The sequence below is a fragment of the Salmo salar genome, chromosome 06, assembly GCF_965601325.2.
Source record: "Salmo salar chromosome 06, fSalSal1, whole genome shotgun sequence".
Lineage (NCBI taxonomy): Eukaryota > Metazoa > Chordata > Actinopteri > Salmoniformes > Salmonidae > Salmo > Salmo salar.
In genome coordinates, this window is record NC_138296.1 from 33,543,067 (window position 1) to 33,565,392 (window position 22,326).

The following is a 22,326-nucleotide window of genomic DNA, read 5'->3' on the forward strand; positions in this document are numbered from 1 at the left end:
TTAACAAGTTAGGAGCACAAAACACGTTTGATTGAAATTGATTTAGATATAGCCTACAGTACTTTTAAAGCACATATCCTGTAGCTATTTTTATTTATTTATTTTTATTTCACCTTTATTTAACCAGGTAGGCAAGTTGAGAACAAGTTCTCATTTACAATTGCGACCTGGCCAAGATAAGGCAAAGCAGTTCGACACATACAACAACACAGAGTTACACATGTAGTAAAACAAACATACAGTCAATAATAGAGTAGAAAAATAAGTCTACATACAATGTGAGCAAATGAGGTGAGATAAGGGATTTCAGCTATCGAGGCGCAGTGGTGGTAAATAAAAATACCTAATTATTTGGAGCCTGGAGTAGGCTACAGTACATGCATTTATTTCAATTTCAATTTCTGATGCAAAAATAAATAATAAAAAGCCATTTATATTTCTTATTAAATAGCTTTATTTTACTGTGATTACACCAGTTATCACCACAAGTGCAATGGGTTGCCTACAACAGCAAACATGTTCAGAAAGAGAAAAGTATGATTCCAGTAAAAAAAGGAAAATGTATCAATCATATACATTATCACGATGTATGGTTTAGCAGGGGTGTTTTTTACATGTGTCTTTTTAAACAATGCATTCATGATTTCCATACTGCCTCTGTAGCTACGTCATATCCTCTTGTAAATGTTCCATCCCACAGATATGTTGCTCACTCGTCACTGGACTATCTTAATGAATGGATATCTACAGTGCAGTTTTACAATGCTGGGGCCAGCTGGTCCTCAGCTCCTTGTTAATGTAGTAGTACAGCCAGGCCACAAAGGGGAAGATTGTGATGGCAACAGCAACGGACAGTCTGAGAGCCCCAATAGAACTAATAGAAAATAGTTACGACAGTACAGATATCAGTGATGTACTGAGTTTGAGTCTTTTTTAAATAAGGATGTTGGGATAAGGTCCAAATCTATGTTGAAAGTCCTTACCTTCCAGAGTGTTGACACAGGAGAAGCCAGACAAGTATCAACATGAGACCAGAGAATTCCCTGGGGATAGAGAGAAACAGGTGTGACCAAAAATAATTATTGAACACAATGCTCATCTAAACAGAAAAATATTTTGACCGAGAGACTATACCTTCCCTCCTCTTGCTGAAAGATATTTGTGATGCGCTTTTTATACAGAGTCCATCCCATAATGGAAACAACAGCAGTCGAAATAAGCACATGAAGTTTAGCAATTCTCCTCCAAAGTAGTGTCTCTGAAAAACAGTCTCTCAAGCATTTAAACATTCAGGGTGCAGTGCAGGCTCATGCATAAATATTTCTAGCTTTAACTACACTCATGATATAGCTACAAGATACTAAACAGTCAATGGCCTTTTTCACTGGCCAAAAATGTTCAAATGGAAATGTTATTTAATAGGAAAAATAGGCAAAGGTCATTGATGGATCTCTATTTATCCATAATGCCCACATACCTGTTACATGTGGTTTAATGGCAATCAATAAACACAGACTTGCTGGAATAGCATAGGCAACCTGTAAATAGAAAAGGTGTGCATGTGGATTAGTGTAAATAAAACAATTCAAAAAGTACATTGATTATAGTCATTAATTAAGAACATTAAACGACAAAAAAAAGCGTGATCCTACCATCCATAACACTGCATCCGGATCGTTAATCTATGCCAAAAAAAAAGGACAAAGGATAACATGGGATTTACTTAGTTGGGCCAAATATTCAGAGACAGAAATACATCATGTTCGCTCATTAAATTACTCTGCTAAATCCATGAGTTAAACAGAAGCAGATATGCCTACAGCTAACGCCAAATACAGTAGGCTATAGATACAAAGTATCTCAAACAATGTAACCAAAAAAGGGAATCACTTGCCTGCACATAACTTGCTAGAGCAAAGAACAATGACATGCATACGTTGCAAACTCTCCAAATGATCAGAGAAAAGTTCGTTTTTGTGCACCTAACTTCACTAGGTTCGTTCATTGTCACTGTCTATAACTACAGAACCAGTTTCTCGTAATCAGCAATTCGACAGCAAATGTTCCTCCTGGACTTTGAACCATAAACTTTGCGTTGAATCCGTATCCGTTAATTTTTTAGAGTGAGGTTTGGGGTATGAAGTTTCGACAAGTGAACATTTATAGGCACGATTCCAAAGTCGCCAAGGCTCGCTGTTTTCTATCTTTTTTTCCTGAAAACTGCTTTCTGAATATATCTTAAGGAAAACGATTAAAAGGTACATATGTGTTACTGCTACATTAAATACTGATTTGGCTACTTTAAAATAAAAACAATTCTGGACAGTATTATACACTACTTTAATGTACGTAAACTGACATTTTACTGTTTACAGTATGGTAATTCATAGCCTAATACAATTAGGCTAGAAATCGCCCCTACCCACTGATACACGGTCAGATATTTGTCTTCCCCCTAGTGCTTTAGGTTAACGCTGGCGGTATGGTTATCTGAGCCTAGATTTGTGTTCCTCGAACTCGGTCCACAAACACAGCAGCGTCGCGTTGGAAGCTGTGGGTGTTCACGTTTGCAAGTGACATTTGGTCAGCTGACTTAGTCTCAACCAGAGACGGAAGGGGAAGCGAGACACCCCACTCGCTGATTTTGTCCGTTTTTTTCTGGTTCAATTAAACTAAGTAGACCAGACCAAGCTGCTGTTACATTGGTGTCTATGGGAGACACACCCAGTTAAGTAAGCCGGAACTGACCTTTTTTCAATGGTAAAAGGCCTGACTGAATCATCTTTATTTATCCACCATCTTTGGTCTCGACTCTATGTGGAAAGGTGGTTACTGGACTGTCAAACAATGTCCCGATTTCTTACTGTTTGTTGGTAGTTACAGTATTGTACTGTCTTGTTCGGTAGCGCTCTCTACATCCACCACGCACATTTGAGTCGAAGAAGTCTAGCCAGTTTGATTATTCTCCAGTCTTGTTTTGTAAGGGTGAAGTTGCTCTCTGCATTGCAGCCTAGTGCTGCTGATGGAATTCAAACACACAATGGCGACTCCCAGCCCCAACAACTCAACAACATCTACCAGCCACAACAGCAATAACGCAGGATCTACAGGCTCACATCACCATCAATCCCAGTCGCAACACATAACAACAATGAGCAGTATGCAAGGTAAGGATTGTAAAATACCAGCTTGTTAACTATATATTTTTTTGTGAGTGGTGTTAACGGGAGTAACCTAATGACTATGCTAATGATCTAGCTACCTATATTGGCAAGCTAGCTATCTACTAACTAACAGATAACTTGCCTCAGTTGTATTCACACACTATTACTCGTTAGTTAGCTGGCTTGGTGTCTACTGTTAACATTAGCTAGCTACTGTCAAAATCAGTTGCCCTCACACCCAAAACATTGCCTTGTAATCAAATAACGAGTTCTGAAAATGTGTTTTGTTAGAAATAAGTAACAACAAAAACAACGTTAGCTAACCACATAGCTTACGTTAACTAGTGAATAGTTAAGTAAGTTAACTCGTTAACTATGGTTGGCTAACAAGCGGCATTGCTAGCTAGAATATAAGAAGGCCTGTCATGATTGATCTGGATGTGGTCATGTGTCGCTTACTGTCTTTCAATGTCAGGTTACCTCCAACTAGCTAACCTCAATATGTTGCAGTTCTAAAAAATAACAAGATCATGTTGGGATGTTTTTTGGGGGAAATTCATTGTTTCTACTAACATGTTACTGTAGCAGTTACCATATAATTCCAGTCATTGCACTAACGCTAGTTAGCATTAGCTCGCTAAACTACCTCAACTACTGGATGCAGAGACAAAAATGTTATCCATCATTTAATCTGACTCTTGTGAAGTAGATAAAGGGCTTTATTACTAAAATCCCGAAGTATCCTAGGCCAGGCAGTTAATGTTAGCTCAGTGAAGTCTCTTAGATTTCAAATAACGTTAACTTAACACCCACCAGGAGAAATCTGTTACATTTCCACCCAATGCATAATTAGCTAGCTATGTTTTTACAAACTATATATTTTTTAACTTACAGAATCCAACACGTGCTGGAGATGTCAGAGTGAAACAGGTAGCTAACGTTAGTGTCAATATTACACATTTTATAAAGATATATATATTGTTGTTTGTTTGTTGTTGTTGTTGATGCTTTAACAATAACTGTCGTAGCTCATTAGTTCCTTTTGGATCTGGTTCTATACTTTTGCATGCCGTTCTGAATCTGATATTTAACAGGTAGTAAATGAAAGAAACATATGTTATGGTCCGCTTCTGTTAGTGTCAAAGTATTGAAACTAAATTTCTGTGATATTTTTCTTCCCTTTCCTTAATGCTACTAACTTCCCATAACCCTCCTGACTTGATGCTGATCGATGGTGAGCTGTCCCAAGAATAGTTTCTTCAATTGTCATTGTCTCTCCCTGCCAGGATCATTTTGTGGATGTATTTCATTTTCTATCTCACACCCCTCCATTTAAAAAAATCATTTGTAGGTTGTTATTTTTATAGGTCTACCCCAATTAGCTCCACTGAATCTGCCTGAGCTAATCCTCAATCCATACCAAAGTTATCTTGGTTGTTTCTGGCTATATGTGTGTGCATATACATTTTTCTGTGTGGTGGAATGCTCAGTGTAAACGTTTACCAGTTCACTGATGTGAGGCCAATTATAAAAGTTCAGTAGTTCACTCAGCAGAAAATAATTTGAGTATGTCACGAGGCCATAGCCACACTTGTTTACAGGGACATTTCAAAGTGCAGTGTTACATTTGACAGTAAAAAAAAATAAAAAATCATAACAGAACACGGTCTTCCAGATTTGAATAATAAATATGTTTTTAACTCTTCAGTTATTGGTTGGTTTCTTTTGGAAAAGTGCATACAACATGAATACAATAGGGTCTGGGAAATGTACCATCCATAGCATAAAGAAGACAAGTGCAAGAGAGGTAAGCCTACATTTTTAGTAGGCCTTCCTTAGCACCAGTGCCTATTCAGCTAGTTGTCTCTGTGTTCAAGTTGTATAATTTGGGGGGCTTACGCAAAGGAGCTTGTACTGCTTCAAACTAAGTACATTTATGATTATTAACTCTAACATGCAACATTGATAACAAGGCTGCTGCCATTTCAGCTGGTAACATCTGATAAGTACCCTAATTATTTAGTTAAGTATTGCATGTAGGTTAGGCCTAGATAAAAAATATTTCAGGATTTCTTCAATTGGGCTAGTTGGTCATGTTTTAGTGTGTGTAGTAGTTGTTGTCCACACTTGGTATCAAACTGTGATTCATAGACCTTTCCAGGAATGAAGCCTCATTTAGCAAAATCAAGTTGATTTGAGATACTTCAAATAGTTGTCAGTCAAGGTGGTGCCGGGTGTTGGGAAACAGTGCTGCGTCATTCCCTGGTCTAAACTGAAGCTGAGAAGAACAGTGTTTGTTGTTTGCCACGTTTCCTAATAGAACTTGATTAGTTTTTTGTTTATTGGTCAAACAGTAGCCTAAATAAAGGTGAAATATGAAAAAGAAATGTTCTCTTCTCACCTCTAGGGTTTCAGATAAACCTGTCTGGAGCTCCCCCAAGTAAGCCAAACCTCTTTTGCTACAGTACCAACCGTTCTCAACCCTTTGCTTCCACCCGATGGTCTGGTATGGGGGAGTCTGTCCTCTTTTCTCAACTAATCCAAGTGAAGAGTTGTTGGGTTCTAGTAGGCTTGTGCCGGTTTTGATAGTTAAGACTAATAGTTGGTGCTAAACATTGATTATCCTAGAGTTAGAGTGCAGCTTATGTTGGTCTGGGATTTAAGACATTAGGTCATAATATTTTACTGATGTAAAGCAAGTGAATGAAAGACTTTTCCAACTGTGAGTCTTATTGATTTAACTTTTCTGTAGTTTCAACAACAACAAAAAACAACAGTTGGTGTTAACCATCCTGTATGTTTTTACCTTACTATTAGTTATCGCCAAACAATTTAGTTTCATAATGTTCATTTACCAAGACGTTCCAATCCATATTCTGATCATCCATCATCGGCACAAGCCTAGGGCTAAGAGCTTCCATTAGCATTGGTGTATATAGATTCACACTTTGGCTTTCAACTGGTCTTTTACCACTCTTCGGTTCGGCCTGAACTGATAACCTTCTACACAAAATAGCACTGTGTTGGAAATGTATTTTATCTCGACAGAAGTGTAGTCCTTTTGCTTGTATTTATTAATTAGGTGTGTTTTTAATAAACATTGTAATGGAAGCTCTACCTTTTTAGTTTTAGAACTTTTAGTCAGCTTGCTACTAACAAGAAAAACTAGCTAGTAATGCTTGGGGTTTTGTCGCATTGTTTTTCAAACCAGTTTGCAGCCGTTTTGTTTTTGAACACGTAAGTGATTTTTGGCATGAGCTGTACTTAAACACTTGCCTGTTGAGACATGGAGACACTAGTGTAATTTCCAATGGCGTGTGCCATTGTATTGGAATTTGAGTACATACATTCTTGTGGTGTTTTGGGTGGAGAGAACAGAATGCATCTTTCATTTCAAGGTGAACTCAACAGTTTTACTTGGGAAGCTCCTTCTCCTCTGGCAAGATTTTCTAGTCTGCAGTGTAGGCTATTTTACTCTTATGTATGGTTATGAGCCAGAAGTCACATTTTGTAATTTCAAAGATCCAGTTCTGTCAGATCAATGCTTTTGTTGAGTTAGAATCTCATTACACAATGTCATGTTTCACAGTCTCTGGGTAGTAGCCTAAATGAAATAAAATATGTAAAAATCAAGAAAGAAATGGTCCGTTTTTTAATTTAAATTCTCACCCATTCCCTCATTATTGTTTAAATTACCAAGCAAAACCTACTAAAACATGGTAGGTGAGTGTTGGATTGTAGCTCAGCCTCCATCCTGAATAGCCATGGGATGTGATTTAGTACTAGGCTATGGTTTAGAGCAGGTGTCTACTGAGAAGTGTATGCCTCTGCATCAACTTCAGTGAACTGGTGAAAGTATATACCTACCATCTGCAATGAGTCACTGGTACAACCAGGACATGTCTTGTAAAAATACCTCCAGGGGGTTTCTGTTCCTGGCCACTGAGGCTATAGCATACACGTATTTGATTGAGAACCTGTTATTAGACCTCGTGATTCATTTTAATTTGGTCAAGACCTGTTTTTTTTTTTTTTTTTTTTTTACTATCCCATATAGTTCAGTATCAGCCAAAATCTCAAAATCAGCATCTATAGAAGAAATCTATGTTCTCACAGAGAAATATAAAGAGGGATGCCTTTGGTAAGAAGCAGGTCATTACTCTTACATCCATCGTCCCTAGATGTGGATTGCCTGACTTCAGTAAATTTACTTGAATACTCTTGTTAAATTTACCTCTCCATTGCTTTACTGGTCTCTCATTCAGTGGTATGGTAACTGTTTGTTTTCATGTTGTTTTTGAGTGTGTAAGTGTTGTTTTCTGGTCCTTGGCTCTACCCCTGCCATAGATGTCTTGTGTGCAATCTGACAAACTCTGCCTCTTCCCTATCAGGTAAACGCAAAGCACTGAAGTTAAATTTTGCCAATCCCCCGATCAAACCAACGACCAGGTTCACTCTGAATACAGCAGGACCCCCATTCCAGAACCCCCACATGTAAGTTGACCTCCAAACTTTGCAGTGGATATGGTTTTCTGAAGATGTACATGGAGGGGAATTTGCATTAGCCACAATGCAAACTCCTGCATAATGAATTGTTATATGACTCTGCACTCTAGTCTACAGTCTGCTGAGACTTTTCATCTCCAAAGCCACACATTGTCAATGTAACATTCAGTACTGTATAGGTACCCAGGCAATCTGTCACAATAAAGACAGGCTAAGTGAGGTTGGAATGATTAGCAGTTGTTGTATTTCTATCTCCACCTGCTCATGGAAAACTGAGAGTAACTGAATGTAGCCTCAAGTACCTGTTTGGGCAACACCATTGTTGTGACTGTGAATACACCCTGTGTCTTGGCTGTGTAATTAGATGATAACATGAGCCTGCTAAGTTACCCTGGACAAGCAAATGACTGATGCTGGATAATGCAAACTGAACAAACGGATGCCAACTAACCATCCTTTTTCAGGTGCAGTATCATATATACTGAACAAAAATATAAACGCAACATGTAAAGTGTTGGTCTCATGTTTCATGAGCTGAAATAAAAGATTCCAGAAATGTTCCACATGCACACAATTCTTATTTCTCTCAAATTTTGTGCACAAATTTCTTTACATCCCTGTTAGTGAGCACTTTATCCTTTGTCGAGATAATCCATCCACCTGACAGGTGTGGCAAATCAAAAAGCTGATTAAACATTATGACATTACACAGGTGAACCTTGTGCTGTGGACAATAAAAGGCCACTCTAAAATGTGCAGTTTTGTCACACAACACAATGCCACAGATGTCTCAAGTTTTGAGGCAACATGCAATTGGCATGCTGACTGCAGGAATGTCCACCAGCACTGTTGTCAGAGAATTTAATGTTAATTTCTCTACCAACGGCATTTAAAAAATATTGGCAGTACGTCCAAACGGCCTCACAACCGCAGACCACGTGTAACCACGCAAGCCCAGGACATCCACATTCGGCTTCTTCACCTGCGGGATCGTCGGAGCCTATGCCCTCCCAGGCCCACCCATAGCTGCACCCCTGCCCAGTTATAGGAAATCCATAGATTAGGGCCTAATTTATTTAAACTGACTGATTTCCTTATATGAACGGTAACACAGCAAAATCTTTGAAATTGTTTCATGTTGCATTAACATTTTAGTTCAGTATATGATTGAGGTGAAATTAACTCAACTAACAAAGATTGTGTTTCTTATCTGTCTCCCACCTATTTCTGTGGCCAGAGAGAGGCTGCGTACGCATAGTATCGAGTCGTCAGGGAAGTTGAAGACCGCCGGTGGCGATTGTGACTTCACGGCTGAGGACCTCAAGGACCTGGGGGAGATTGGGCGGGGCGCTTACGGCTCTGTCAACAAGATGGTGCACAAGCCCAGCAACCAGATAATGGCTGTCAAGGTGACTGCCCCTTACTGACCTCTTATTGACTAAACTTCAGGAAGTGTTCAGGGCAAGATTTATGGCACCTCATCAGTCTTAGGCTATATTGTGAAATGAACACTCAGTAATCATCATAATCACCTAAGTGTAACTGACTCCCATTGCAGGATATGGTAACATGTTGCTCATGGTAAGTCGAGGAAGGCTCGTAATAATGGCTGGAACAGAGCGATTGGAATGGCCTCAAACACATGGAAACCATGTGTTTGATGTTGATACCTTTCCACTAATTCCACTCCAGCCATTTACCACGTGCCCATCCTCACCAATTACGGTGCCACCAACCTCCTGTGACTTCCAACCATGGTCACAATTGAAAGCAACATGCATCTGATTACAATGTGTGTCTCCCACAGAGGATTAGGTCAACGGTTGATGAGAAGGAACAGAAGCAGCTGCTAATGGACCTGGATGTGGTCATGAGGAGTAGTGACTGTCTCTACATAGTTCAGTTTTACGGGGCTCTTTTCAGAGAGGTGACCATGCAAGTTTTTCACTTCTTTGTTTTGTTGATTGACATCCAATGCATTTCCTATATAGAGAAATCAATCAATTGTTCTGTGTAGTTAGCAATAAGCAGCGTATTGTCTTCACGCGGTAATGTTATGCCTTATGATTCTTTTCTTTGTCAGGGAGACTGTTGGATATGTATGGAACTTATGTCTACCTCCTTCGACAAATTCTACAAATATGTATATTGTGCTTTAGATGATGTGATTCCAGAGGAAATATTAGGCAAAATAACATTAGCTGTAAGTTTTCATGCATTTTCTCCTTACATAATTTACACTGATTCATTTGACAGGAAGGGTACATATTTCTCTATATTAATTTATTTGCTATGTGTTTTCATTACAGACTGTGAAAGCACTTAACCACTTAAAAGAATACTTGAAAATAATTCACAGAGGTAAGACGACTCCAGAATGGAGACCTTGTTCTTTATTTCTGACCTTTACTATATTTCCGTTGTTACCTCACAATGCTCTATTTACTGTACCACAACAGAAGTGGCACTTCCTTTACCCAGAACTCTTAGCCTAGCTTTGTCATCTCTTCTATATGTTTCTCCTCTCAGACATCAAGCCGTCCAACATCCTCCTGGACAGGAATGGCAACATTAAGCTTTGTGATTTTGGCATCAGTGGGCAGCTGGTGGACTCCATTGCCAAAACCAGAGATGCAGGGTGCAGACCGTACATGGCAGTAAGTGATATATGGGGATTTCGGTGCAATGTTTCATTAATGGCTGAAAGACAAAACAAGTGCAAGATGTACAACTAAGGCTCTTTCTAAGAATACATTTCACTTTCACACGATCCAGTACATAATAAGCATTCAACTGTTTTGGTACTTAGTGACTTGGTGGTGATCGTCAGTTGTAAGGAGACTGTAGTGTTGTTATTGAGGGGAGGTAGGTAGTTAAGAGTGTTGGGCCAGTAACCGAAAGGTCGGTGGAAACATCTGCCGTCCTGCCCTTGAGCAAGGCAGTTAACCCCTAACAACAACTGCTACCCGGGCACTGATGAAGTGGATGCCAATTTAAGGCAGCCCCCTACACCTCTCTGATTCCCCTTTCCCTATTGTTGATGGCAGCGATGGTAATTATATTATGGTCGCTACTGATATCTGTTCTTGCTGATGCTTGTTGTCTTGTTCCTATTTTGGACTTGCTGCAGAGTAATCTCATGCCGTCTGTGTGTATGTGACATGGTTGACGTTGTCCAAACTGCTGGCAGTGCAGTCGAATGAGCTCATCGTGTCGTCATCACAGGGTTTATTTTCTGGCGGGGGTATTGCTGATGGGAGAAGGGAGCCCCGGCCCCTCCAGTTTCCATTCTAAATTTGGCATCTCCCTATCAGGACGTAGGGCACACCTCTGCCATGTCTCTGCCTCTCGTCTACCAGAAGGCCAAGGAAGGGCTGGGTTACTTCATTCATGTCTGTCAGAATAAAGCTGTTTGGGTTGGTGCTCCCACAGCTGTGAGCTCACAGTGCAGGAATCCAACCCACATGGCTCCAGTTTCCTTTTTCAAATATAAAAATTGCAGACCTGCCAGGTGCTTCTTGGCCACCCCATTACTAATTGCTTTAGCACCATTTGTCTCTGTTTGGTCTAGATATTACAGAGGGATTGATTTCACTTCAATGGAATATTATGTACTACACTACAATTAAGTAGGTTAGATTTGGTTCATGGTATTTGGTTCAGGTGACAGTCTAGCTCTGTTCCTCTCTGGTTGTTATGATTTAGTTCATTTAGCTGGCAAGGGGCCACATGTCTGGAATGTTTATGTTGGAATATGCTCACTAATACTTTTGCACACTGTAGTGTCAGGTTAATGTTGCTACTACCATTATGTACCAAAGCATTCTTAAATCAACATTTCAGTCATTTTAATTAGGAAATACTTTTTGTATTTGAAAGCAATTACACATCTAAATTAAATCTGCACCGATGTCGTTTTGAGTTGATAATATACACTGAGTGTACAGAACATTAGGAACACCTTCCTAATATTGAGTTGCATCCCCTTTTGCCCTCATAACAGCCTCGTTTCGTCGGGGCATGGACTCTACAAGGTACCGAAAGTGTTCCACCGGTATGGTGGGCGGGCCCATGTTGACTCCAATGCTTCCCACATTTTTCAAGCTGCATGATCTTTGGGTGGTGGACCATTATTGATACACACAGGAAACTGTTGAGCGTGGAAAAACCCAGCAGCATTGCAAGTCTTGACAAACCGGTGCACCTGCCAACTACTACTATACCCTGTTCAAAGGCACTTAAATATTTTGTCTTCCCCATTCACCCTCTGAATGGCACACATACACAATCCATGTCTCACTTTTCTCAAGGCTAAAACATCCTTTAACCTGTCTCCTCCTCTTCATCTACACTGATTGAAGTGGATTTAACAAGTGACATCAATAAGGGATCATAGCTTTCACCTGTTCAGTCTGTCATGGAAAGAGCAGGTGTTCTTAATGTTTTATACACAGTGTAGTAGGTCTGAGTTGTGTTTTGAGTTCATAACAAGTCTGAGTAGCTGAGCTGTGTCCTAGGTGAGAGCTGGACAGCCAGATCTTTTTCAGTCTTGGCAGAGGTGAGCTGGTGCTGTAGCCACTATGCCATAAAACACATCAGTGCTGCGGTCAGAGAATTCTGTCCCACTGCTGTGAATGGGTGACATCATCATCTATTTCTGGAGCATGAATGAATGAGCCAGAGGAGAGGAGGTGCTCCCTCCACTCAGCAGCATGGCTGATAGAAGTCTGTTTCTGATGACCTTGGCACTGTTTGGAACCACTGCATATTTTTATGTGTGGAGGTGAGGTCATACGTGAAGTAACTGGCTGAGGTGGTTGTTATGAAAGGCATGTAGAACCAGGCAATGAGGACATGGACAGGGTTTTCCATAGGGCTGTCCCAGACTAAAAATGAATCTTGGTCGACCAAGAGTAGTCTTTTCTTTCGACCATTCTATTGGTCTAAAATTTTTACATTTATATTTTTTTCATATACACACCCTATGTGTTTTAAAATCAACTATGTGTATTGAGCTTGTCTGGTACTTTAAGCACAGTTTGATTTAAATAATTAACACACACACACATGACTCGAGGGAGCCAGTGATCAAGATCGTCTACATTAATCCAGCTGGCTTTCCTATATCCTGCGTTATGCTCCTGAAGTTTCCGGTAATAGGCTACACCAGGGGTCGACAACCTTTTCCATTTGGAGTGCCAATTTATTTGGCAATTTCTACCGATCTGCGTGCCAGTTAGGATTTTCATATGCTCATTTTCGTGGAACAGTTTCATTTAATTTATAATGGTTTTTGTATCTCAATCTCTTTGTCATATGGTTAATCAAAATTCTATCTAAATGAAAACAATACTACAAATATAAAATAACTTCTATTGCCAACGATGTAAGAATGAATAGCCTACATAAAGCCAACAAATAAAAACATTGCAGCCTGCAGGTAAACAATATCCTGATTTCAAAATAAATATCCTATAAATCACATTGGTTACGCGTGGGGCTGTCTGCAACAAACTTGAAACGTTTCAACAGTCCGACCCGAAGCTCGCTCTAGCCAACTTGCAACATTGTATCAAATATTCTGGGCCCTCAGTTTCCCACGACAGGGACATACACGGCTGTAGGCTAATTGTGCAAGGGAAAATAAGTAATCCGGTATTTTATGACGTTTCCACTGGATCAGAGCATTACATTGTTTCCTTTCATGCCAAGTGGTTATCGGAAGGGAGAGCGCTGGATTTATGTTCTAATCCGTTGAGTACCTATTGTCATTTTCAATGGATTCTAAAAACAGACACTAATGAGCTCCACAGCTCATTAGTGATGGTGGGTTAAGACAATCAGAAATACTACCAGACATCTCAAATGGGCACATTTATAGTTCTACATTTGCCCGCAGTCCAGGAAACCTAGGCCTACTTCTATATGCGTAATCGGGAAGGCTCCAAACAAAAACACAATGAATAAATTGACAACTCTTAAATGACATGAAATAAACCAAAACTTGTTTCTCACACGTGTAGCATAGGTGGTAAGGTCTGCAAATGTGTCCACTCTGACAAATGGAACGGTAAACGACTAATAATATATTGAATGCATTAACAGAAATTACCATAACCAAACAAACATTGTAGATTACACATTATGGGAATGAATGGTAAATGCAGGCTACTACTGGTGATTATATATAATGGGGAATTGATATACACTAATAATTAGGGCAAACAGTAAACACAATGAAATTATGAAACAATGAACGCGCAAGAGCACATTCTCGAGAGATTATGGATATACTGATAAGGTACCAAAAAAACAGATTTTCCGCCGAGTTGGGCCTCTCTTCCTCTCTGATTTTAGCCTCACGCCCCTTTTTCTAGGAACGTGGCATCCCAGAGTCCTCCTCAATGGATTAGTCCACTCAGAGTAGCGCAAATCAGACAGGTGTGCCATTAAAATAAATATTTATGACTGCTCGACTAACAACATCTCAGTTGACCAACAGCCTATCGACTAAACAATCGACCAGTTGACTAAATGGTGGGTGTATGTTGTATTCTGTTGAATAGACAGAATTGAGTGCCTATGATAATTAATGCACTCAATAATACAGTCCTCACCATATGTATTTTGACAGTGAATCTATTCAAGACAAAGGAGATGATTGTGGACTACAGGGAAAAGAGGACCGAGCACGCCCCCATTCTCATTGACGGGGCTGCAGTGGGGCAGGTTGAGAGCTTTAAGTTCCTTGGTGTCCACATCACCAACAAACTAACATGGTCCAAGCACACCAAGACAGTCGTAAAGAGGGCACGACAAAACCTATTCCCCCGCAGGAGACTGAAAAGATTTGTCATGGGACCTCAAATCCTCAAAAGGTTCTACAGCTGCACCATTTGAGAGCATCCTGACTGGTTGCATCACTGCCTGGTATGGCAACTGCTCAGCCTCCGACCGCAAGGCACTACAGAGGGTAGTGCGAACGGCTCAGTACATCACTGGGGCCAAGCTTCCTGCCATCCAGGACCTCTATACCAGGCAGTGTCAGAGGAAGGCCCTAAAAATTGTCAAAGACTCCAGCCATAGACTGTTCTCTCTGCTACCACATGGCAAGCGGTACCGGAGCGCCAACTCTAGGTCCAAGAGGCTTCTAAACAGCTTCTACCCCCCAAGCCATAAGACTCCTGAAAACCTAAACAAATGGCTTCCCAGACTATTTGCATTGCCCCTCTCCCCCTCTTTTACACCGCTGCTACTCTCTGTTGTTATCATCTATGCATAGTCACTTTAATAACTCTACCCACATGTACATATTACCTCAACTAACTGGTACCCCGCCGTATATAGTCTCACTATTGTTATTTTAATGCTGCTCTTTATCTGTATTTTTTTTTTCTTCAGCTGCATTGTTGGTTAGGGGCTCGTAAGTAAGCATTTCACTGTAAGGTCTACACCTGTTGTATTCGGCTCATGTGACTAATAAAATATGATTTGATAGTGATATTTAGGATTTCATACCGGAGCTCCGAGGCATGCTTCGAAAGCTGCTTAGCGATAACTTTGAAGCAGCGTGCCGATGCATGTATGTTTTATCAGAAGTATGTCATCAGTTACATCCGACGCTTTGTTTGATCACGTGCTTTTTCAAACCGTGTGTTGCAAAATGCGAGATCCCACTGATTTTGTAGTTCTGGTGCTTTCTTCAAATCCAAGCTGCTTTCAAACACCGACTTCTACTGGACACTACTTACAAATGTAGTTTAGGATTTTACACATGTAGTTTCACCTGACAAGTAGTTTAGCAGATAGAGTAGGGAACTATGGAACATACAGTATTTGTATTTATTATGGATCCCCATTAGCTGCTGCCAAAGCAGCAGCTACTCTTCCTTGGGTCCAGCAAAATTAAGGCAGTTTTATACAATTTTTTTTAAACATTACAATACATTCACAGATTTCACAACACACTGTGAGCCCTCAGGCCCCTACTCCACCACTACCACATCTACAGTACTAAATCCGTGTGTGTGTGTGTGTGTGTGTGTGTGTATGCATGTCTGTGCCAATGTTTGTGTTGCTTCACAGTCCCCGCTGTGTTTTTTTTTATCTGTTTTTTTTTTAAATCAACATTTACTGCTTGCTTCAGTTACTTTATGTGGAATAGAGTTCCATGTAGTCATGGCTCTGTGTAGTACTGTGTGCCTCCCATAGTCTGTTCTGGACTTGGGGACTGTGAAGAGACCTCTGGTGGCATGTCTTGTGGGGTATGCATGGGTGTCCGAGCTGTGTGCCAGTAGTTTAGACAGACAGCTCGGTGCATTCAACATGTCAATACCTCTCGTAAATAAAGTAGTGATGAAGTCAATCTCTCCTCCACTTTCAGCCAGGAGAGATTGACATGGATACTATTAATATTAGCTCTCTGTGTACATCCAAGGGTCAGCCGTGCTGCCCTGTTCTGAACCAATTGCAATTTTCCTAAGTCCTTTTTTGTGGCACCTGACCACACGACTGAACAATAGTCAAGGTGTGATAACTAGAGCCTGTAGGACCTGCCTTGTTGATAGTGTTGTTAAGAAGGCAGAGCATCGCTTTATTATAGACAGACTTCTCCCCATCTTAGCTACTACTGCATCAATATGTTTTGACCATGACAGTTTACAATCTAGTATTACTCTAAGCAGTTTAGTCAACTCAACTTGCTCAATTTCCACATTTATTTATTACAATATTTAGTTGAGGTTTAGGGTTTAGTGAGTTTTGTTCCAAATACAATGCTTTTGGTTTTAGAAATATGTAGGGATAACTTATTCCTTGCCACCCACTCTGAAACTAACTGCAGCTCTTTGTTGAGTGTTGCAGTCATTTCAGTCGCTGTAGTAGCTGACGTGTATAGTGTTGAGTCATCCGCATACATAGACACTCTGGTTTTACTCAAAGTCAGTGGCATGTCATTAGTAAAAAATTTTAAAAGCAAGGGGCCTAAACAGCTACCTGGGGGAATTCCTGATTCTAACTGGATTATATTTGAGAGGCTTCCATTAAAGAACACCCTCTGGGTTCTGTTAGACAAGTAACTCTTTATCCACATTATAGTAGTGGGTGTAAAGCCATAACACATACGTTTTTCCAGCTGCAGACTATGATCGATAATGTCAAAAGCTGCACTGAGTCTAACAAGACAGCCCCCACAATCATTTTATCATCAATTTCTCTCATCCAATCATCAGTCATTTGTACTGTGCTTTTTGAGTGTCCTTCCCTATAAGCACGCTGAAATTCTGTTGTCAATTCTTGTCTTTCATAATTTGGTCCGATATGCTTGGATGTGGAGTTTCAGTGTTTGATGCTGGCGTGTCATCCCTAAGTTTGCTTATCTTGCCAATGGAAAAAGTCATTAAAGTAGTTTGCAATATCAGTGGGCTTTGTGATGAATGAGCTCCATTCAATGAATGGAGCAGAGTTGACTTTTTTTCCCCAATGTCATTTATGTTGCCCCAAAGCTTTTTAATATCATTCTTTATATAATTTATATTTATTTCATAGTGTAGTTTATTTTTATCTAGTTTAGTCACATGATTTCTTAATTTGCAGTACGTTTGCCAGTCAGTTGGGCTGCCAGACTTAATTGCCATACCTTTTGCCTCATCCCTCTCAACCATACAATTTTTCAATTCCTCATCAATCCAAGGGGATTTAACAGTTTAGTAATTTTCTTAGTGGGTGCGTGCTTATTAGTAACTGGAATAAGTTGTTTCATAAATGTGTTAAGTGCAGCGTCTGGTTGCTCCTCATTACACACCACAAGTGCAGCGTCTGGTTGCTCCTCATTACACACCACAGACCAGCAAATATTCTTTACATCAACATATATGAATCACTACAAAACTTCTTGTATGACCTCTTATACACTATTAGGCCCAGTCTTTGGGACTTTGGTTTTCCTAGATATGGCTATAATATTGGCTATAATATTGTGATCACTACATCCTATGGATTTGGATACTGCTTTAAAGCAAATATCTGCAGCATTAGTGACGTGAGGGTATGACGTCGAATACCATTGAAGAGACCCTATTTAGAAAATTATTTTGTGAAACCACACTTTCTGTACTGTTCAAATTTTGTTTTATTTAGTATAGTAAATGTTTCTGTCTTAAGCATCCTAAATAATGCCATAGATAACGTTTTTGAGAAATAGCTAACTTGAAGGGCAAAAAAGGAAGCTTGACATCAGATGTGAACCTGGTATTCCAACTGATCATAGGCTACTAAATCCAACGATTTACCATTGCGCCACTGAATTATTATGAAAACAGTGTAGGAAAAAATATTCTGATAATCACACGCAGATGCCACTAATGTGCATTGTGAACAGATAATGACACTCTGTGTAATTAACCGTTTTTCGGTGAAAGCACCGAAGCCTTTCCCATCACTACTATTCACCATTCGCTTACAATTGTACAAGACCTGGCCTAAAAGTTAAAACGCACCCAAAACAAACTGCAAATGCATCCAAAACGCAAAAGCGTTTATAGATTTACAAGCTTGATACATTTGTGTGAGAAATTATATGGAACCAAACCTTCAGATTACTGTGAATTTGTCCAAATACTTGATTTCTTAAAATGGGGGAACTAGATGCATAAAGTGCTTTTATTTCAAAAGGATAAAACAGATACCCTCAAATATATGGTGTTATTTTATACTGTTGCTTCATTATCATCATTTGATTGATTATCCAAAATACTGGAGTATAGAGCCAAAATAAGATGAGCTTCACTGTCCAAATGCATATGGTGAGGACTGTATACACACTTGTCTCACAAGTCTCTGTTTTGATTTTCTTTCTCCCCAAGTTGTCTATTTTGAACATTTATTTTAATGTTTGTTCTTCATTTTAGTTTTTCTCTTTAAAGACCCATCTATGATATCACTATGATGAATTGTAACATGTTTTCCATGTCTCTTCCACAGCCAGAGAGAATAGACCCAAGTGCCTCCAGACAAGGCTATGACGTCCGGTCAGACGTCTGGAGTTTGGGGATAACACTGGTGGGTCCTCAACCCTCTTGTCCACATTGTCTTTAACATTCAAAGAGCTATTTGAAGATGCACTGAATGTTAAATCCACAAGACAAGATAGTATATTATTCTTTGTTTTTGTAATATTGTAAATATAGACTCACCTTGTTGTCTTTGGGGTTTTTTTACAGTACGAACTGGCGACTGGGCGGTTTCCCTACCCAAAGTGGAACAGTGTGTTTGACCAGTTGACACAGGTGGTGAAGGGAGAACCTCCACAGCTTACCAACTCAGAAGACAGGCAGTTCTCCCCCAAATTCATCAACTTTGTCAATCTGTGGTAAAGGACAAAGATACAACTTCTGCTGGCACTGCTTCAATGTTATTTTCATGATAATATAGTATAAATTGAAGTACATTGAATCACTCCATTGCAATATTGTCAATGTAAACTACTGCATACGTTTGCAGTATTCACCCACAAATAATAAAAGATGTGTAATTCATAAGGTAATCTTCTGCATTTTTTGCATTAGACATCCTCTGGATTTGATTTCCCCCTGGTGGACAAAACATGTAATGTCTGTTTTAAGTCTCGAAGAGAACCATGTGGTTTATTGCAGAGCAGAATTTTAATTATTTATTCCCTTTGCCCCCTTTAGCCTTACAAAGGATGAGTCAAAAAGGCCAAAGTACAAAGAGCTTCTGGTAAGTATGTACGTCCCGTGTGGCTCAGTTGGTAGAGCATGGCACTTAACAGTTCAAGGTTTTATTCCCACAGTACGGGGGGGGGGGTGCATGAAAATGTATGCATACGAACATCTGCTAAATGACTAAATATGAATTAATGTAATTGTATTACATGCAGAGATACTTATTGCCCGTACATGTTATAACATGTTTCTGTGTCTCTTCAATACAGAAACATGCTTTCATTCTGATGTATGAGGAGCGCTCAGTGGATGTTGCCAGTTATGTCTGCAGAATCCTGGATCAGATGCCTACTTCTCCCAGCTCCCCCATGTACGTCGACTGACTGTAGAACAAGTAGAAACGGAAGCCTGGAACAACAAAACAATGACCTAAAGAGTTGCTTCATCCCATACTGCAGTGTTAAACTAAGACAGGAAATGTACAAACTAAAACACCACGTGTACTAAGACTGGTGATCAGTCACGTCTGTATGATATCAACATTCTCACACTTTTCTCTATCCTACACACACTCTTACATGTAAGTACAACTAACTGAATGAATATACCATGGTCTTGGTTCATCTCGATGTGAGACCTCATCTCTAATGTGGATACAGTACAGTGATTTTAAATCTGGAAATGTATTTATAGTGTGGAATATATGATTTGGAAATACTGGAATCATGCTCTTTGAATCTTCCCACCTCTTCCATGTATGTGACTTTAAGAATTGTGGTTGGTATCTTAAATGAAACCTTGCTTCTTATGGTGTAAAGCAATTTAAAACGTAACAGCATAGATGGACAGGATCATATGGCCTCCATCCAATGTTGTGAGGGTGCTGCCGTCACTGTGCAATGGACTTTGTGCTGATATATAAATAGAGAAATAATTGTGCTTTGAGAGACATTTAGTTACTCTGCATCTATTTGAGCTCAGGTTAATCAATTGGTGTAAGAAGGCAAGCAACCACACAAACACACTCACTGGCTCTCTCAGCCATGGCATATGCAACACTCTCTTTAAAAGCTAAGCTGTATGTATGTATGTATGTATGTATGGTGCTGTTGATCTGTAATTACTCATAATGCCATCTTGTATCCCTGTATATAGCCACACATTTATCTGTAATGAAATTGCCTGCTGTTCTGGATGTTACAACCGTTCTAATGCACCCGACCGGCCCCTAATGATTTCAGCTGATATGCCAGTATTTGTTTCTTAAATGCATGGCACCTGAACTGTGTTCAGACTGATTGATTGACTCCTATAATATTCACAATGTACACAGAATCTAGAGGTTTAGTACACACAGTGTAGTTCACATCTTTTTAGATTACCAGATATAATTGAAACTTGACTGCTGGTAAAATACTGGTACAGTAGTAAACTATTAAATTGGCTGGATATCATTGCATACAACACGCATTTAAATGTTTGCAGTTTTACTGTAGAACATTCAAATTAGAATATCTTGCTGGGCAGAATGTGTAAAATATTTCATGACCTGAGAATATTAATATGAGCTTATGAAATATCATAAGGATGATGTATCAATTTATTTTATCTTTCATCTGACTGTGAAAATATGAGTGTACATTTTGAGCTTGGTGTCAGAAAAGTGTAAGAACTATCCAACAAATAAAACCTGTACAGGGATTTGCCTTACTGGTGTTCATACAGAGTAACTCTGGCAAGTGGCAATGGAGCATTTGAAACACATGAAGTAAGACCTTATTTACTAGTTTTCTCTTTCGCTTTTGTAATTAATTATTTAGTCCATTCCTTTTGGTCAGGATAATTGCTGCACAATAAAGGAAAGCAATGGCCTGTAAGACTGAAAGCACAATATGAAGAAAAATGTAATTTAAAAAAGATTGATATTCAAAGAAATAGCAATGACAATATCTCATTAATTAATAACTTATTTCAGGGGTCAAGGGGTACAAGCTAGCAGGATAAATAGTAAAATAAGACAAATAGCCCACAATGGTGTCCCTCTCTTTTAGCAAGTCAGTGTGGAGTCTGTAGCCCTATACATACAATGCCAAATTCATGATATTAATAAACATTTACATTTGGATATTGTATTTTAAATTCTAAACATATATATATATATATATATATAAATATGACGATCCAAATATAAATGTTTATTTTTAACATCATGAATTTGCCATTCAATTTATCAGTCTACCTGACCTGCTACATATGAGGCTATTGATAAGCTCTGTTATATTACTGAAGGGAACGTTGTCCGATATTATTAGCTTTTATCAAAAATACTCCAGTTTATTTATTGGTTGTTTTATTGCTATATTGCAAATCAATGCAAAAGAACAGGGAGACCTCCCACATTTATTAATACTCAGCTGGCCCCTCCCTGGATTTTGTGTTAAATGCTCTACAGCAAAGCTTTCTTAGTGTCCAACAAACGTTCTCTACCCTTAACCTTGTTCTAAACACCTCCAAAACAAAGGTCATGTGGTTTGGTAAGAAGAATGCCCCTCTCCCCACAGGTGTGATTACTACCTCAAGAGTTTAGAGCTTGAGGTAGTCACCTCATACAAGTACTTGGGAGTATGACTATATGGTACACTGTCCTTCTCTCAGCACGTATCAAAGCTGCAGGCTAAAGTTAAATCTAGACTTGGTTTCCTCTATCGTAATCGCTCCTCTTTCACCCCAGCTGCCAAACTAACCCTGATTCAGATGACCATCCTACCCATGCTAGATTACGGAGACATCATTTATAGATCGGCAGGTAAGGGTGCTCTCGAGCGGCTAGATGTTCTTTACCATTCGGCCATCAGATTTCAATCAATCAAATTTATTTATAAAGCCCTTCTTATATCAACTGATGTCACAAAGTGCTGTACAGAAACCCAGCCTAAAACCCCAAACAGCAAGCAATGCAGGTGTAGAAGCACGGT

The 22,326-nt window shown here is 39.4% G+C and overlaps 2 protein-coding genes across 10 annotated transcripts; one reads left to right on the top strand and one right to left on the bottom strand.

Moving 5' to 3' along the window:
- Positions 1–430: 430 nt before the first annotated feature.
- tmem220 (transmembrane protein 220) lies at positions 431–2,185 on the bottom strand. The gene is made up of 6 exons (XM_014203437.3): positions 1,895–2,185; positions 1,653–1,682; positions 1,478–1,538; positions 1,135–1,258; positions 984–1,043; positions 431–874 (listed from the first exon to the last, which is right to left on the bottom strand). Exons 1-6 carry the CDS (start codon positions 2,003–2,005, stop codon positions 745–747), a joined length of 516 nt encoding a protein of 171 aa, XP_014058912.1. The 5' UTR covers positions 2,006–2,185; the 3' UTR covers positions 431–744.
- On the top strand, positions 2,085–21,052 carry map2k4 (mitogen-activated protein kinase kinase 4). 9 transcript variants are annotated; one of them, XM_014203410.3, is made up of 14 exons: positions 2,085–2,258; positions 3,010–3,167; positions 4,059–4,094; positions 5,572–5,670; positions 7,556–7,658; positions 8,908–9,079; positions 9,478–9,597; positions 9,754–9,873; positions 9,980–10,031; positions 10,200–10,327; positions 18,651–18,728; positions 18,890–19,038; positions 19,361–19,406; positions 19,621–21,052. In XM_014203410.3, the coding sequence occupies exons 2-14, from the start codon at positions 3,023–3,025 to the stop codon at positions 19,732–19,734; spliced, it is 1,362 nt and encodes a 453-aa protein (XP_014058885.2). In that variant the 5' UTR covers positions 2,085–2,258; positions 3,010–3,022; the 3' UTR covers positions 19,735–21,052. The 9 variants fall into 9 exon arrangements, with proteins under 9 accessions (XP_014058885.2, XP_045575435.1, XP_014058884.2 ...); XM_014203409.3 differs by lacking the exon at positions 2,085–2,258 and adding an exon at positions 2,599–2,825 and having other exon boundaries at positions 5,572–5,604; XM_014203408.3 differs by lacking the exon at positions 2,085–2,258 and adding an exon at positions 2,600–2,825.
- Positions 21,053–22,326: the final 1,274 nt, after the last annotated feature.

What these genes read in the sequence shown, in the direction of transcription:
- map2k4 (XM_014203408.3), top strand. Translation starts at nt 2,758, where the DNA reads ATGGTAAAAGGCCTGACTGAATCATCTTTATTTATCCACCATCTTTGG. An exon ending in GAGATGTCAGAGTGAAACAG is followed by an intron (nt 4,095 to 5,571) that starts GTAGCTAACGTT and finishes TCTCACCTCTAG; the next exon opens with GGTTTCAGATAAACCTGTCT. An exon ending in GGTGCAGACCGTACATGGCA is followed by an intron (nt 10,328 to 18,650) that starts GTAAGTGATATA and finishes TCTCTTCCACAG; the next exon opens with CCAGAGAGAATAGACCCAAG.
- tmem220 (XM_014203437.3), bottom strand. Translation starts at nt 2,005, where the DNA reads ATGAACGAACCTAGTGAAGTTAGGTGCACAAAAACGAACTTTTCTCTG. An exon ending in CTCTAGCAAGTTATGTGCAG is followed by an intron (nt 1,683 to 1,894) that starts GCAAGTGATTCC and finishes TTTTTGGCATAG; the next exon opens with ATTAACGATCCGGATGCAGT. An exon ending in CGGATGCAGTGTTATGGATG is followed by an intron (nt 1,539 to 1,652) that starts GTAGGATCACGC and finishes TTCTATTTACAG; the next exon opens with GTTGCCTATGCTATTCCAGC.